The sequence below is a fragment of the Mesitornis unicolor genome, unplaced genomic scaffold (genome assembly GCF_000695765.1).
Source record: "Mesitornis unicolor isolate BGI_N332 unplaced genomic scaffold, ASM69576v1 scaffold17399, whole genome shotgun sequence".
Classification (NCBI taxonomy): Eukaryota; Metazoa; Chordata; class Aves; order Mesitornithiformes; family Mesitornithidae; genus Mesitornis; species Mesitornis unicolor.
The window spans coordinates 3,291-16,693 of record NW_010205401.1 but is presented as its reverse complement, the minus strand read 5'-3'; the positions used below and the strand labels follow the sequence as shown (position 1 = coordinate 16,693).

The window sequence follows — 13,403 nt, the reverse complement described above, 5'->3', positions numbered from 1 at the left end:
GAATTGAGGCGTGTTTGGAGGACAAAACTGTTGTTACAGACTTCACCAACTCTGGCTTTTAGGCTTTCTTTAGAAGCTTTTAATGCCACACACAATCGCACCCATCCCATCCTTTCCAAGGGTGTCAGGGAGGGGATCTGGCTTGATCTGATCTGAAAGGACAACACATCTATTCCCCATTATAAAACCAAGCTCAGTTCCCCCTGGCAGCAAGCTGTCATCAAAGCTACAGGAGCCCTGAATTCACCCAGAAAACTCATCCCTAGAATTGTATTTTCATGCTATAAATTATTCATTTGTTTTTGCTGCTGACTCATACGTGCTAGAGACCAAACCAAAAGTCAGCTTGAAAAGGATTAGCATGAGCGTTTCTTAAGAGTCACTGCTCTTGCACCTATTAATTTGTGAATATAACTCTCACTGCTAGTTCTATAAACCTGTCTCCTGTGATTTTACATGCTATTATTTAATGCTTATATGGTAAACCCCTCAGGAAAGGCAATGTCTCACTGCTGTGCAGTATCTGTCCCTTTAGGGTGTCCAATATAACTGGAGCATTAAACAGTTACTGGAGTTTACAGACTCCATAATAATGAGTCCTTGAGTGCTAATACAGAATTTTCTGCTGATTCCCCATAGAAGTGTCAAACCTGTCCAGGAGTGGCCAGGAATTCACTCACTCCTGTCCATTATTTTTACTGATTTATCAATACAGCTCCTTGCTGCTTGTTTCAGGCTTAGAGAGACCCAACTCTCCATCCTGCAAAAAAGCCTTTCTCTGCAAAATGGGATAAAGCATAGGAGGAATTCACTTCAGGCACCCAACTTAGGGCTATTCCAGACAGCTAGAACCCCTCTGCAGCCCACAGAAAAGGAGTCTTTTGGACCTCCAGCCTCTGGCTGCTGTTCTGCACTTTTTGGAGGAATGTCCCACTCTCTCCACTGACTGCAATGGCTGGATTTTAAACAGCTTGGCAGGTTTTAGGTCATTGCATCACAGACCCCTCCAAGCTCCCGCCCTTGCAAAGATGTCTCTGCCTGCTGTGGTGGATGATTTGGATACTTCTCTTAATTTCTTGGGTGATCGTTACAGGAACGAGCCCAGGACAGTAACCAGTCAGCATAGATGCTTGTAACTGGCGATGGTGTCACACCCACAGCATGGTGCCTCACCATCCTCATCTACTTTGGGGCTGGCTGGAGGAAGCATCACCTTGAGATAAGGATGGAGGATGATAACAAACCCACAGTCATTTTGGGTTGCTGAAATGACAGACGCTCACGGAGGCTTTGGTTGTAATAACCATGGTTATGAAGGTCTTGGCAGAGACCTTCCACTCTCCAGACACAAACTCTCCAGTCTTTTTCTCCTGACCTATGGATAAGGTCCACAACTGCTGCTCATGGCCCTGCCAGGTGCAGGATAATGCAGTTTTCTGAGCTGGTTTTTGCTCTCTGCTTTGGCAGCATGGAGCACTGAGCAGTGTGTAGGCTGAGCAGCAAACATGCATTGCTGCAGTTCACTCCTCTCGTGCTTGCTTACACCCTGGCCAATTTAAGCCCTGTCCTTTATGGCATAGGTTATGCTTAAATCATTTGGTTTGGTCATGAGGAAGCTCTAGGCAACACTTATCTGCGTTGTTCTAATTTTTTTCCACAGAATAAAGGACTTCAAAGTACCTTGGTGTGATTAACAAGGTGTAGATGCAGGGTTCTATGTAATAGCGTTAATGACGTGATGCTGCAGTTTTAAGTCCTGATAACTAGCAATTGTTTCACATTAAATCATGATCTTATCATCCTCCTAAGCAGACCCTTGATAGCTCTGCGGGTCAAGGTTATTTTCTTTGCCACAGAAGACATTTTTTCCCTCTGCCATACTGAAATCAAAGTCTTAGATTTGGTCTTTACATGGTGTAAATTTGTTCTATCAATTGAAAAGATACCTAAGAGGATTACCCTACATAAAAACTGGGCTTACGTTGTTTAAAAAAAGATTGAAAACCAGCCTTGCAGTGTGCTAAATTAAGCTCTCCTAATTAAACATATCCAGTACAAATGATACAAGGCCTCCTTCTCCGGTAATAACTTGACTTATTATTTCATTGTGTAAAGAAGTTCTAATTCTTCATAGAAAAGGAGATCCCGTGGATTTTAGGCTCCAGCTCTGCTCCTAGCTGGAGGATTTGGATTTCTTCAATGCATTGAACAAGGGATTCAAGCCGAAGTTTTCCAAATCTAATGAGGAATTTCGCACACTCCCTTTGCAAAGAAACTTCTTGTGTTGCCGGCTACAATTTGCGGTCACCGAGAAGCCCAAGTCAGTTGTCAGATGGATATCACCCTGTTTGGGGCTCACAACTAACCCCAAGAAAGATAATTACAGCTGCTGGAGGAAATGATCCAAGTAACAACATCTGATTTGCAAGTAAATAGGATAATCACCACAAATAGGTCTTCTAGCCTCCAGGCAGGCGGAGGAACTGTATAAAAGCCCTTGCCGCTCCAGGCTGTTTATCTGCTTCTCCTGGCTTTCTCTCCAGTGGATCAAGTAAGTCTGCCTGGGCTTATTCTCTTGGCTATTGCATCTTTAGGGTAAATTTTTGCTGTGCAGCTTTGTTGTTCTCAGATTTGCCATAGCTTTTTGCTGTTAACAAGTCGCTACTGCAAGCAGTTTATTGTGGTCTTTGACAGAGGTGGATCTGGAGAGGCAATGTGGGATTGAAGACTCAAGTAGTTTTTAGACTTCTATTGAGTATATTGGGGTTTAAATTCTTTCTTCTGCTTTGTACAGCGCCGCTATAGAAATACTTTGATAGTGAAGATTATTTTTAAGGATGGTTATTTAGCCACATTCTCATCAGATGTTCATGCTTTCATATGCAGCTACAGAAGCTTAAAATGTTAACCCTTTTTCTCCTTTCCTGCATACATAGACTTGCATCTCCTGTGTGCGTTGAAGGTCTGGGCAGGTGGAAATACATAAAAAGACTCAGTTTTCAGGGTAGGGCACAACTTTGCCCTAGAGAAAGAGCTCCATAATTAAGGCTGAAACTAGCTTTTCTTTTTTAGGCTGGTTATTTACAGAGAGCAATTTATTCACACGCCTTAGCAGAGCACCCAGCTGCCCTGCAAGCTTCTCTGTTGTACGTTCACCCCGGGTGCAGGAAGGGACTGGGGGGGGGTGACAGCCTTAGCTGCAAGGAGCTGTGTCCCCTTTGCAGGGGATCTGGGGTTATTCTGATCTCCTCCCTGTGTTTCAGACCTCCCAGAGCCATGTCTTACATTGGGGACCTGTGCCTCCCGTTCGGCAACCAGTGTGAGCTGTCCTGCAGCCAGCCCTACACCAATGCCTGCAACGAGCTGTGCGTCACATCCTGCAACGACTCCAGAGCCGTCATTTACCCACCACCCGTCTTCCTGACCATGCCGGGACCCGTTCTCAGCTCTTGCCCTCAAAACAGCTTAGTGACCTGCGGTGTACCTAATGGTATTTGTAACACACTTGATTACAGGGGCTCTGAAAATGGTGTTGGTCTGAGGGGCTCCCTTATCTATGGGGGTTCAAATGGTCTGGGCAATGGCTGCAATTACACCAGGTCTTGCAGTACCGGATTCCCATTGCAGGGGAGGGTGAATTATACCTCCCAGCGCCGGTACAGCCGCGGAAACTGTGGGCCATGCTAAATGCTCACTGCACAGGGCAACCAGGGTGTGGAAAAGGGGCTTTTAGGTAGAGCTGAGCAAACTATATAACCACACACACTCACATAGATGGGGGAAAAAAGCAAAAAGAAAAAAAGATTTAGTTGAGGTCCAGTGAAGAAAAACAATTTCTCAAGGAAGAAGAAGAAGAAAAAAATCCGCCTGGAAAACCATCCTTTGAAAAATCTCAACTTTAAAATTTGAAAGCAGAGAGTAAAAGGAACTTTTTAAAGAGATTTCAAAGTGAAACAGTTCAGAATTATTATTTTATTTCTCCTTTTCAAAACTCTTCTGCCTATGTAGATTACTATTAATGCAAATTTCCATTGCCCTGAGGCTCCATCTTGGAGCAGATTTGCTGTTGATTAGAAAAAAAAAATAGAGCCAGCTCAACCGACAAGCGTATTTTCCATTTTATACTTTAGGCTTTGGGCATCTTCTGTTTCTATGCATGTATTGTACTGTTCAAGGGGGTGGGCTGGATGGTCAGTCACAAAAAGATCTGTGCACTGCAAGTGTTGAGGTGTCCTCAATACTCCTGAGGTTAAACCGTGTTCTGTTTGATATGTCATTGGAATCTGTATATTTTGTGGCCTTCCCCATCACTGCAGTACAAGAGTAATGGAAACCTTGTCTTAGTGTAGTCTGCTTTAAAATGAAGCTATTGTAAAGGGGTCTAAATATGACATTTAACTCAAAAAACACAGCTGTATCAAGGAATGTAGACAATCTTGTACCAAACTTTGTGATATTACGTGGCTTGAAGTGTCAATATTTATTCCCTGTGTTATTGCAACTGTTAGTTCTGCTTAAATTAAACGCCGTATTGCACAGCACTGACCTGGTATTCGTCTTGCTTCAGTTTTCTACTTCCCTCTGTTTCAATGAAAAGATTTCTTTTCCTCCTGTGTTCCCCAGTTTCTCTTGCAGATGATACTTTAAGTTCCCAGTAGTCACCAAAAGGCTGTCTTCTTCTGGTCACGGGTACTCAGTTCCTTTGGAAATAAGAGGTTTAGCCCTTCAGTTTTAGCAAAAAATATAAAAATAATGCTACATCCATACCCACAGCACAGTGCACATCACTGCCGCTGCACAGTCTGGGTCCAGCTCCATGCAGAAGCTGAAGCCAGGGCTTTTCTGGGACAGAAATGGAAATCTCTTCCTAGCACTGGCTTTTGCAATTAGGAGAAGACTTTAGGCAGCAAATATGCTTTAAAAAATGTAGTGAAGATGCTGAGGGCACCTCCTCTCTAAGGAGAAAACCAGTGGCAGGATGGAGATAGCCCAAACAGTCCAGCACGGCTGTTTAATCCCACCCCTTTCACCACAGATCCTTGCAAAAGATTTTGGGGATTGCCACATCTCAAGGATGAGCGGGCAACACACACTCAGCATCCAGGAGGCCTTGTCCTTTGCTGTTGGTTAACACCCAGGGGAGCCTGGGTCTCAAATGAGGGATCACTTCTGCATCATTGTCCAACAGTTTTTAGGGTAGGAGGAAAGGAAACCAGAAGGCGAATATTGCGATGTAATATAACCTTTAATGCAAAGGGGACAAGGACTTCATAGCAGCAGAACATAACAATCCAGAGAGCACAGGATACATTTGCAGGGTTTCTGGGGATGGGGTTGTCTTCTTTGAGGCTGCAGTTTGTGAGATGAGCTTCTGTCTTCATTGCATTTGCAGCATTTTAGGGTCAAGTTTGGTTTTCACCTGTTTGGGGTTGGTTGGTTGTTTTTTAAATCCCCGACTGTGTGAAACAGGGTAGCTCCCAGAATTAAACTGGAGCTTTGAGAAGATTTTCCTGCTATACCTCAAAAGCCATGAAACATCAGTCCATACATCAAGAAAGGCCCAAATAAACAGAATCTAATTTGCACTGATGCTTACTCTTCTACAAATGACTTGAATTTAAACTAAGAATTTTTCTATATTTCTCGAATAAATAGCCTCTCAGACACAGGGTTGGGATTTCATTAGCAGACACCTAACTCAACAGGAAGGGAAAGGCAGTGCCTGGGCTTGTTTCTCAGGGTGGCTGAGCATGCCCAGCTCCTGAGGACGCCTGCTGCATCCCTGTACGCTGCCCCTTGGAAAGCCATGCCCCGCTGCTCACCCATGCACTGGGATTTGCTCTGGTCCCTGCTGGGTCCAGCTCCCCAAAGAACCCCTGTGTGGCTTAGCAGGGCCCGCAGCTCCCACGGCTGTAACTTGTGTACCTGCGGGAGTAGCAGGGGTAGGAGTACCTGCCCCCCAGGGACACACCGCAACCCAAGGAGCTCTGGGCATCCACAGAGCTCCCATAGCCAAAGGAGCTCCCATAGCCAAAGGAGCTCCCATAACCAAAGGAGCTGCCGATCTCCAGGGGGGCTGAGGTGCCCACGATGCTCTCCTGAGGGCAGGAGCTGAGGATGGGGCCTGGGAAGACGATGGACACGGGGGGTGGGCAGACCACGGCACGGGAGTCCCCGCAGGAGGTGACGCAGGGCTGGCTCCAGGCGTTGGCGTATGGCGCAGGGCAGCTCACGTCGCAGGGCGAGTAGGAGCCGTAGTTGCAGACCTGCTTGTAGGAAGACATCTTTCTGGCTGGGAGTAAGCCTGAAACACACAGAGAAGGAAGAGTGTGGGTCACTCATTTAGTCAAACCATACAATATTCAGAAAACAACTTTTCTATAGCTAAGTGCAAAGTGTGATTGCAATTAATAGGCAGAAATACTGCAGATTAGATAACCTGCTAGAAGCCAGCAAAGCCTCATTAAGGATCGGTGAGGATTAACCTAGCAATATTTATATAAAACTCTTCCTAAAACTGTCTTCATTTCCCAAGCACTCCCAGGCACAGATAAAATCCTTCAGCATCCTTTCTCTGAAACATGCAAGCTGCTTTTTTAAGTCCCATGCTCTCCATATAAAACCCACACCCTCCAAAGCCTGCTAAGCCAAAAGAAGTTAGAGAATCTTTTTGTATGAAAATAACATTATTCCAATAACAGGCAAAGACATATTCAGTGCTCAGACGTAAGACATCAAAACTCTTATTAAACTCATAGAACAGATTTAACCAAAGTCAGACTTACTCAGTTCACCACGAAGGAGAAGCCAAGAAGAGTGGTTTGAAAGCTCTCTGCTCCGAGCACTTTTATACGGTTCCTCGGAGCACCTCCAGGTCTGAGCCACGCTTCGGGTATGTGGTCCTTCCTAGTTACAAAACAGATTTTCCTGCATTTGTCACGTCAACGGGTGGAGGAATCTTTGCATATTGTTTGCTGTGAAGCAATTATCCATCGAATGGTATCACAGCCATGGCGCAGCCTACGGAAATCTTTCATCTCAAAATAGGGCCAGCGTTCACCCTTAGTTTCTTCCCACTCACTGCAGAAATTAACTTCCTTCTGCCATTTGTCCAAGCTTCAAAGCACATAACTCAGAGATAGGTCAGAAAAACAGAGGACTGCTGATTTGACAAAATAGGCTTTCTTCCTTCTTTAAATAACTTGTTGATTTTGTCACGCTTGGTGCAAAGGGTTTCCAACCTTTTAGTTGCAAAGGGAGATGAAACTTAGAGACCTTTGTGCCAATCTTAGCACAATCCCATTCTGCCCCCTTTCTATCCCAAGTCTCCTTTTCTTCAATAGGTGAAAAAGATTTCTATAGACCACAGTCCTTGGTCCAAAACTCATTTGAGGAACCACATCCCTGCCCTTTCCTATTTATTATAAACAGAGGCATTACTCCAGTTCTGTTCCTGAACCTACTAGGGAAACTACAACTTGGAAAGCACAAAAATAACCTATCAAGTCTATACCCAGGGTAGGGTGAAGACTTCCTGGTTAAGGCTCAGTGGTCTGGATCAGCATCACCTTTGCCAAGAATTTGGGGAGAGGTTTTGAGATGCCCTCGTTGTCCTGTGTGTGTTGGGGCGAGGACAACCCACCCTCTGCCCTGGCTCCAGTGTGGACACTAATCCTTCCTTTCACCATACCCAAAACTACTTGGTTTCGTTTATTGGTTCCTGACACTGGTGACTGTCTCAGCTCTTTATTTTCATGGTATCTGGGCGCCAACCTCGTTTACAGAGGTGAAGAGATAATAGAAATATAATTATCATTAATAACACTGACAAGTACAAGACATGCCTGAGATCTCCTCCCAGAGGCTCACTTAATTGCCAAGAGATGTTTGGTAAATTATTTAGCCTCTGTCTTAATCATCTCTTCTAGAAATCATCAGTAGTGATTTCCCATTTCACGTGGGTGTTACCCAGGCTTGCACGGAGCAGCCTTTTTACCTTTTGGGAAAAATGTTTAATATAGCGTGAAACTGCAAGGTGGAAATGTTAACTTGGAGGCAGAAGAAATCAGATGAAAATTTGGCTGTGGTGTGCACCCAAAGTGTGCTGGAATCCGTGAGATCAATGTAAATGTAAATGAAAACCCCCAGGATCTGCCGGACCTGGAAGGCAGCAGCAGGGAGTCCTCACATTGGACTCTCCAAGTCTTGCAACACGTTCTCCTTGGTCCTGAGAAATACCTCGGGAATGAAATCCTTAAAAAGCCAGATGGATCATAGTTAAGGTTGCTGATGCAACGCTAATGGTCAGCTGAGTTAGGGCGTGCTCTCCAGGAGATGGTGGAAGGATGAGAGATGGTGAAGGGCATCCATAATCTGGATATATACTGGTATTTTGTTTCTGTGTTAACAAGGCAGATACAACCCTATAGAAAGACTGGGAAAAGTGGCCTTCTGCAGGTCTTTAAGATGCACACTCTACGTGCTGCTGTGACTCTTGGAGGTCTGAGGAACGTGCAGGGCTTAGTCACAGTTTCTGCTGCCAGGGTGGCAGAACAGTGGGGTATAGGCAAAAATAAACTGTATTCTCTGGTTTCATCAAATCTTGTGCACTCAGCATCTTCAGGAGGGCAGGTCTACAGCAGGCAGGGGCCTCCTGAGCTAGGAGTGACCAATCTCCCTTCTGAAAGGAGTGCCTGACCTGTGCTAACCACTTCTCCTCCAGAGCAGGCACTTGTGAATCATGATCTCCTTTTCTTCATCCTCACCCAACAGCCTTCTTCCTGCTCAGACTCCGGAAATGCTCTCAATCTTTGGAAGCCCTTTTAAATCCTTCCCTGGAAATCACATTTGCTTTGTGATCACGTCAGTTTAGTTGCTGCCCATTTTAATAACTCCCATCCTTATTTCTCAATTTTGATCTTTTCTCATGTTTCAAGAGAACGCAAAATCTTTGTTTTTTCACTGCCTTAAACACAACCACTCATCTGTACAACACCCAGAGGAATTGGGTAATTTTTATTGTTGAATTCTTGATGGGATTATTAAAAGACTGAGGCTAAATACAGCTCTCAGGCACAGTTGTTGATTCAGTGGGAGAGCTGGGAGGAGCACTGCACACCACGGCTTCAGTCTTTCATCTCCTGCACTGCGGCACTGAGTCAAGGACCATTGTTTGGAGAGCTACAAGAAAGAAAAATAGGAGATTGTCCAGCTCAAAGGTGCTGACAACCTAAATATGCATCTCCAAGATGTAATGGGGGCAAAAAATACTGTCTACATAATGCAGAAGAAAAGCTCTTTTACAGGAAAGAGAGGCTGTGCAATCGGTACCCCCAAACATAACTGACACCGCATTTCTGATGTGTCTCAGCTCAGAAGAATAATAGGGCAGGGACATGGTGGCTAACACAGGTAGCTGAGATTTAATCACGTTATTTCTGCACTTCTGTTTCTAAAGAATGCACGTTGATGTATGAAAGCTTCAGGATTATTAAAGGGTATTCTCCAAGTCAAGACTGACCATACTACAATACTTCTGCCTTGGTTCTCAGCCCAGCTATGTTAGTGGAGAGCTGGACATGATTTCACAAGTTTTATATGTAACTTATTGGTTAAGTTGTAAGAAAGCAACATAAACTGAGAAACGAATCTGCAGATTCATCGCAAAATGAGTCCGAGCTCCCTTTACTCCCAATGGGGTTATAATAAAGATGGAAATCTGCTTCCCTGTTTGGCATGCAGGACATCTACAGGGCGTGATGTAGATGTAAAACCGTCTAAGGTGGAGGTTCTTAGGAGAAACAACACGCAAACATCTGCCATGATTGACTGACATGTGCACAAAAGTGCATGCGTTGATTTGAGGGACAATGAGTACAAAGGAGGACAAGAAGGGTTCACCTCCCCCAGGGCAAATGAGAAACCGTATATAAGCTCTTGTAGCCCAGAGCCTTCAAACCACTTCTCTTCAAGCCTCATTTCCCTTCTGCTCTTCAACCAAGTAAGTCGGGGTCTTTGCGGGGCAGGGGAGAGTTTGTGCTAACGCAGAGTTTAATTTACTTTGAAGAAATTCAGATAAGGAGCATTGCAAGAGCTATTTCAAGATGTGAAACAGAGTAATAGGAAACAGAGTAAATTGCATTTTGCTCTCTCTCACCTTCAATTCTAAAAATATTTACCTATGGCACTTGCTCTCTGTGTGTGTTGCTTCACTGTCACTGGCTTGAATAAATGAGGGTTCCCCTTTGCAAATGCCCCAGCATGGTCACCCTTGACCCATGCTGTCCCCTCTCTGTGTGTTTCAGGTTTACTCCCAGCCAGAAAGATGTCTTCCTACAAGCAGGTCTGCAACTATGGCTCCTACTCTCCCTGCGACGTGAGCTGCCCGCAGCCCATCGCCAACGCCTGGAGCCAGCCCTGCATCACGTCCTGCGGGGACTCCCGTGCTGTGGTCTACCCACCCCCTGTGTCCATCATCTTCCCAGGCCCCATCCTCAGCTCCTGCCCTCAGGAGAGCATCGTGGGCACCTCAGTCCCCCTGGAGATCGGCAGCTCCTTTGGTTATGGGAGCTCCTTTGGCTATGGGAGCTCTGTGGATGCCCAGAGCTCCTTGGGTTGTGGTGTTTCTGTGGGGAGCAGGTACTCCTACCCCTGCTACCCCCGCAGCGGTGGGATGTACCGCCCTGCTAAGCACTGCAAGGTTCCTCAGGGTGGCAAGATCCAGCAGGAACAAGAGCAAATTCACTACAAGTGAGTGCGCAGAGAGCACAGCTTTCCGAGGGGGAGCAAGATCCTCAGGAGCTGGGCATGCTCCTCCATCCTGAGAAACAAGCCCAGATATTATACATTTATATTAGATGTCTGCTCGCAATGTTCTGGCTTTGTGCTCAATCCCTTTTTATGTTGCTATTGTGTAAATATAGCTTAATTCCTCCGCGTTGTTCTCTGCAGTATTGTTGTGGTCCGATAAATCCCATTTGTCAGCTCCAATAAAATCCTTTCTGCATCACAAGATCACGTTTTCTGCTTTTGTTTGTATGGTTTCTAAAAGTGTAGCCCACTGATGCTAAAATAATCCTCAACAACTAGTCTCCTGCATTATTTAAGGTGTTAAAAGGAAATCCCAGTTCTTGATGCGTAAACTGAATGTTTCATAGCCATGGATGTCACACAAGGACTATGATTTTGCTGTGTTTGGTAGCCTTGAGATCCAAAAGAAAATCTGATGGAGGCACAGACAAGGTGAACATCACCTCCGTCCCCTATTCCCTGCATTCTGGTGATGTAAATGCAACTGTCCCTGTGAGCACGGTGACCCTCAATATTTTATTAATTATGTGTAATGATGTTATAATTTAAATCCACAAGCCAGTGAGGCAACTGTAGAGCCCTTCCTTAGCCCTCCTGGCAATAGTTACATCCAAGCCACCACACCATTTGTCCCAGTACATACCAGAAGGATATGGGAAGGGAAAGGAAATGAAGGTCAGGCACAGCTACTAAAAAATTCAGGAGCAAGGGGATATGGGCATATTTCAGGATGCAGTGTACAGGATGTCTGTTCGCTCCTTGCCACAACAAGTTCACGGAGGTGTTTTCCCCTGAACAGAGACATAAAAGCAACCTGAGACAGCAAGCCTGATGAGGATTATTGACTTCTTCCTCCCCCAAATGACAGTCAAGATCTCCAATGGTCTGACTTGTGCAGTCTTGAAAGTGCTGATTTCCACATGCTGAAGTGCATCAAGTCCTGGAGTAACTTTGCCAACCACATTGCTGCCACGTTTAGCAGCCAAGACGAAATTGCAAGCTTGTTTTAAGGGGTCAGCATTCAACGTGGCCTTGGAGACCCAAGAATTGAGCATCTTCTCATGGGGGATTGGACTAGATGATCTTTTGAGGTCCCTTCCAATCCCTAACTTTCTGTGATTCTGTGATTGCTGATGGAAAAAATCCAGAGGTTTGGCAGATGTATCGTTCCCTCTATCTCCTATGCCATGGATGATGTTTGTCCATCTACTAAAAGTGCTGGAGTACACAGGTCCAACTGGGGCAATATCCTGGGGTATTGGGCCATTGTGATGGGTGGCAAAACACAGGCAAGTGGGACGCACATCTGTATCATCTGGACACAGCCAGGCACATCTGTATGGACCAGCCATGGAGGAATCCCACTGGATTTTACTGGGACCTGGCCCTGTTCAAATCCGGGGTGGGTGCAGGCGTGGCTTTCCCCGCTGGAGACTCCACGGTCAGGAATGCAGCTCTTCCTTTAAAAGACAGCGTTTTCACAACACCCCTGCGGTCTCAGCCGTTGTTACAGGAAAGGCAATTGAGACATCACGGCACAGGGTTTGTCTTCACATCAGCTTCTGATTCAAAGGTGGAGCTGCAAGGGAAAATACAGGTGTGCCTGCATTTTCTGTATCCCTGCCTTCGTTACAGTTAGAAGCTGGGTGTGTTTTACGTTCAGCAGCAGGTCCTGCCCTCCCAGGCCACAGGAAAGGCGGAAAAATCCATCTTCATCCAGAATAAATATAATAAACATGGAAGGAAATACAGGGGGCATACAAGGAGGGGAAGCTACTGCACTCATGGGGGGTGTTCTATCACCATTAAGCCCACAAGGATCACTTAAGAGAGCAAAAGATTCTTGCAGGATTAAGGCAGAAGTAAAAAAAGAGCAAAGCAGAGCATTCAAAATCCCAGCAGGTCGCGCCTCAGTCGGTTTCCTGCCTTGTGTTAATTCCATGTTTGTTTTTCTTCGTTTGTTTTACTCTTCGCTGTTTATTTTTCAGTGTTTGTTTTACTCTTCGCTGTTTGTTTTTCCACCCTGCGTTTCCTTCAAATATTTGGATTAAATCAGTGAAAGAGACTAAAACACTGGGACTAGGAAAAATAAGCTGAGAACAGGGGTATGGGTGCAGGGAGAGCTGTTTTTCTCTCACCAGCCCAAAAATCACAGCTTAGTAGGGGCAGGAACAGGACTCACAGCTTCCATTTACTCAGCGCGGCTGAACCATTCTGGCGCTTTGAAGACGTAAATAATATTTCCTGCTGTGTAATCCTTAGCCATCTTTCCATGAAATCTCTGGAGAAACAGCGCTTACATCCACGTTTTGCTACAGTTTTCCTTGTTCATCTCTCAGGTTCAGCTGAAGATCTGCAAGCGCAGCCGTTACAGGTCCTGTAAGGTGCATAGGGAAGCTGGGAATTGCCCAATAGCTGCAAACAGTGAGCAAAATGATTACACACTGTGGGCCATGACGTGTAATCGCTTCTGGTTTGAATCTAATCGAACCTCATGTGCAAAGGGTGTCTCAGATCCCCCGGGCTACCCGAGGAGCTCTATAAAAGCAGACGCTGCTCACATCGCTCCTCACAGCCTCTCCTGACTTCTCCTC

General features: G+C 45.5%; 2 protein-coding genes across 2 annotated transcripts; one reads left to right on the top strand and one right to left on the bottom strand.

Annotated features, from left to right (window-relative positions):
• Positions 1-3,276: 3,276 nt before the first annotated feature.
• On the top strand, positions 3,277-3,687 carry LOC104546106 (feather keratin 3-like). The gene has a single exon (XM_010191399.1). The coding sequence runs from the start codon at positions 3,277-3,279 to the stop codon at positions 3,685-3,687; it is 411 nt and encodes a 136-aa protein (XP_010189701.1).
• Positions 3,688-5,885: 2,198 nt separating this feature from the next.
• LOC104546105 (scale keratin-like) lies at positions 5,886-6,284 on the bottom strand. Its single transcript, XM_010191398.1, has one exon. It carries the CDS (start codon positions 6,282-6,284, stop codon positions 5,886-5,888), a length of 399 nt encoding a protein of 132 aa, XP_010189700.1.
• Between the last annotated feature and the right edge of the window lie 7,119 nt (positions 6,285-13,403).

Bases quoted from the DNA above. Each gene is read 5' to 3' on its own strand.
- LOC104546106 (XM_010191399.1), top strand. From the start codon at position 3,277: ATGTCTTACATTGGGGACCTGTGCCTCCCGTTCGGCAACCAGTGTGAG.
- LOC104546105 (XM_010191398.1), bottom strand. From the start codon at position 6,284: ATGTCTTCCTACAAGCAGGTCTGCAACTACGGCTCCTACTCGCCCTGC.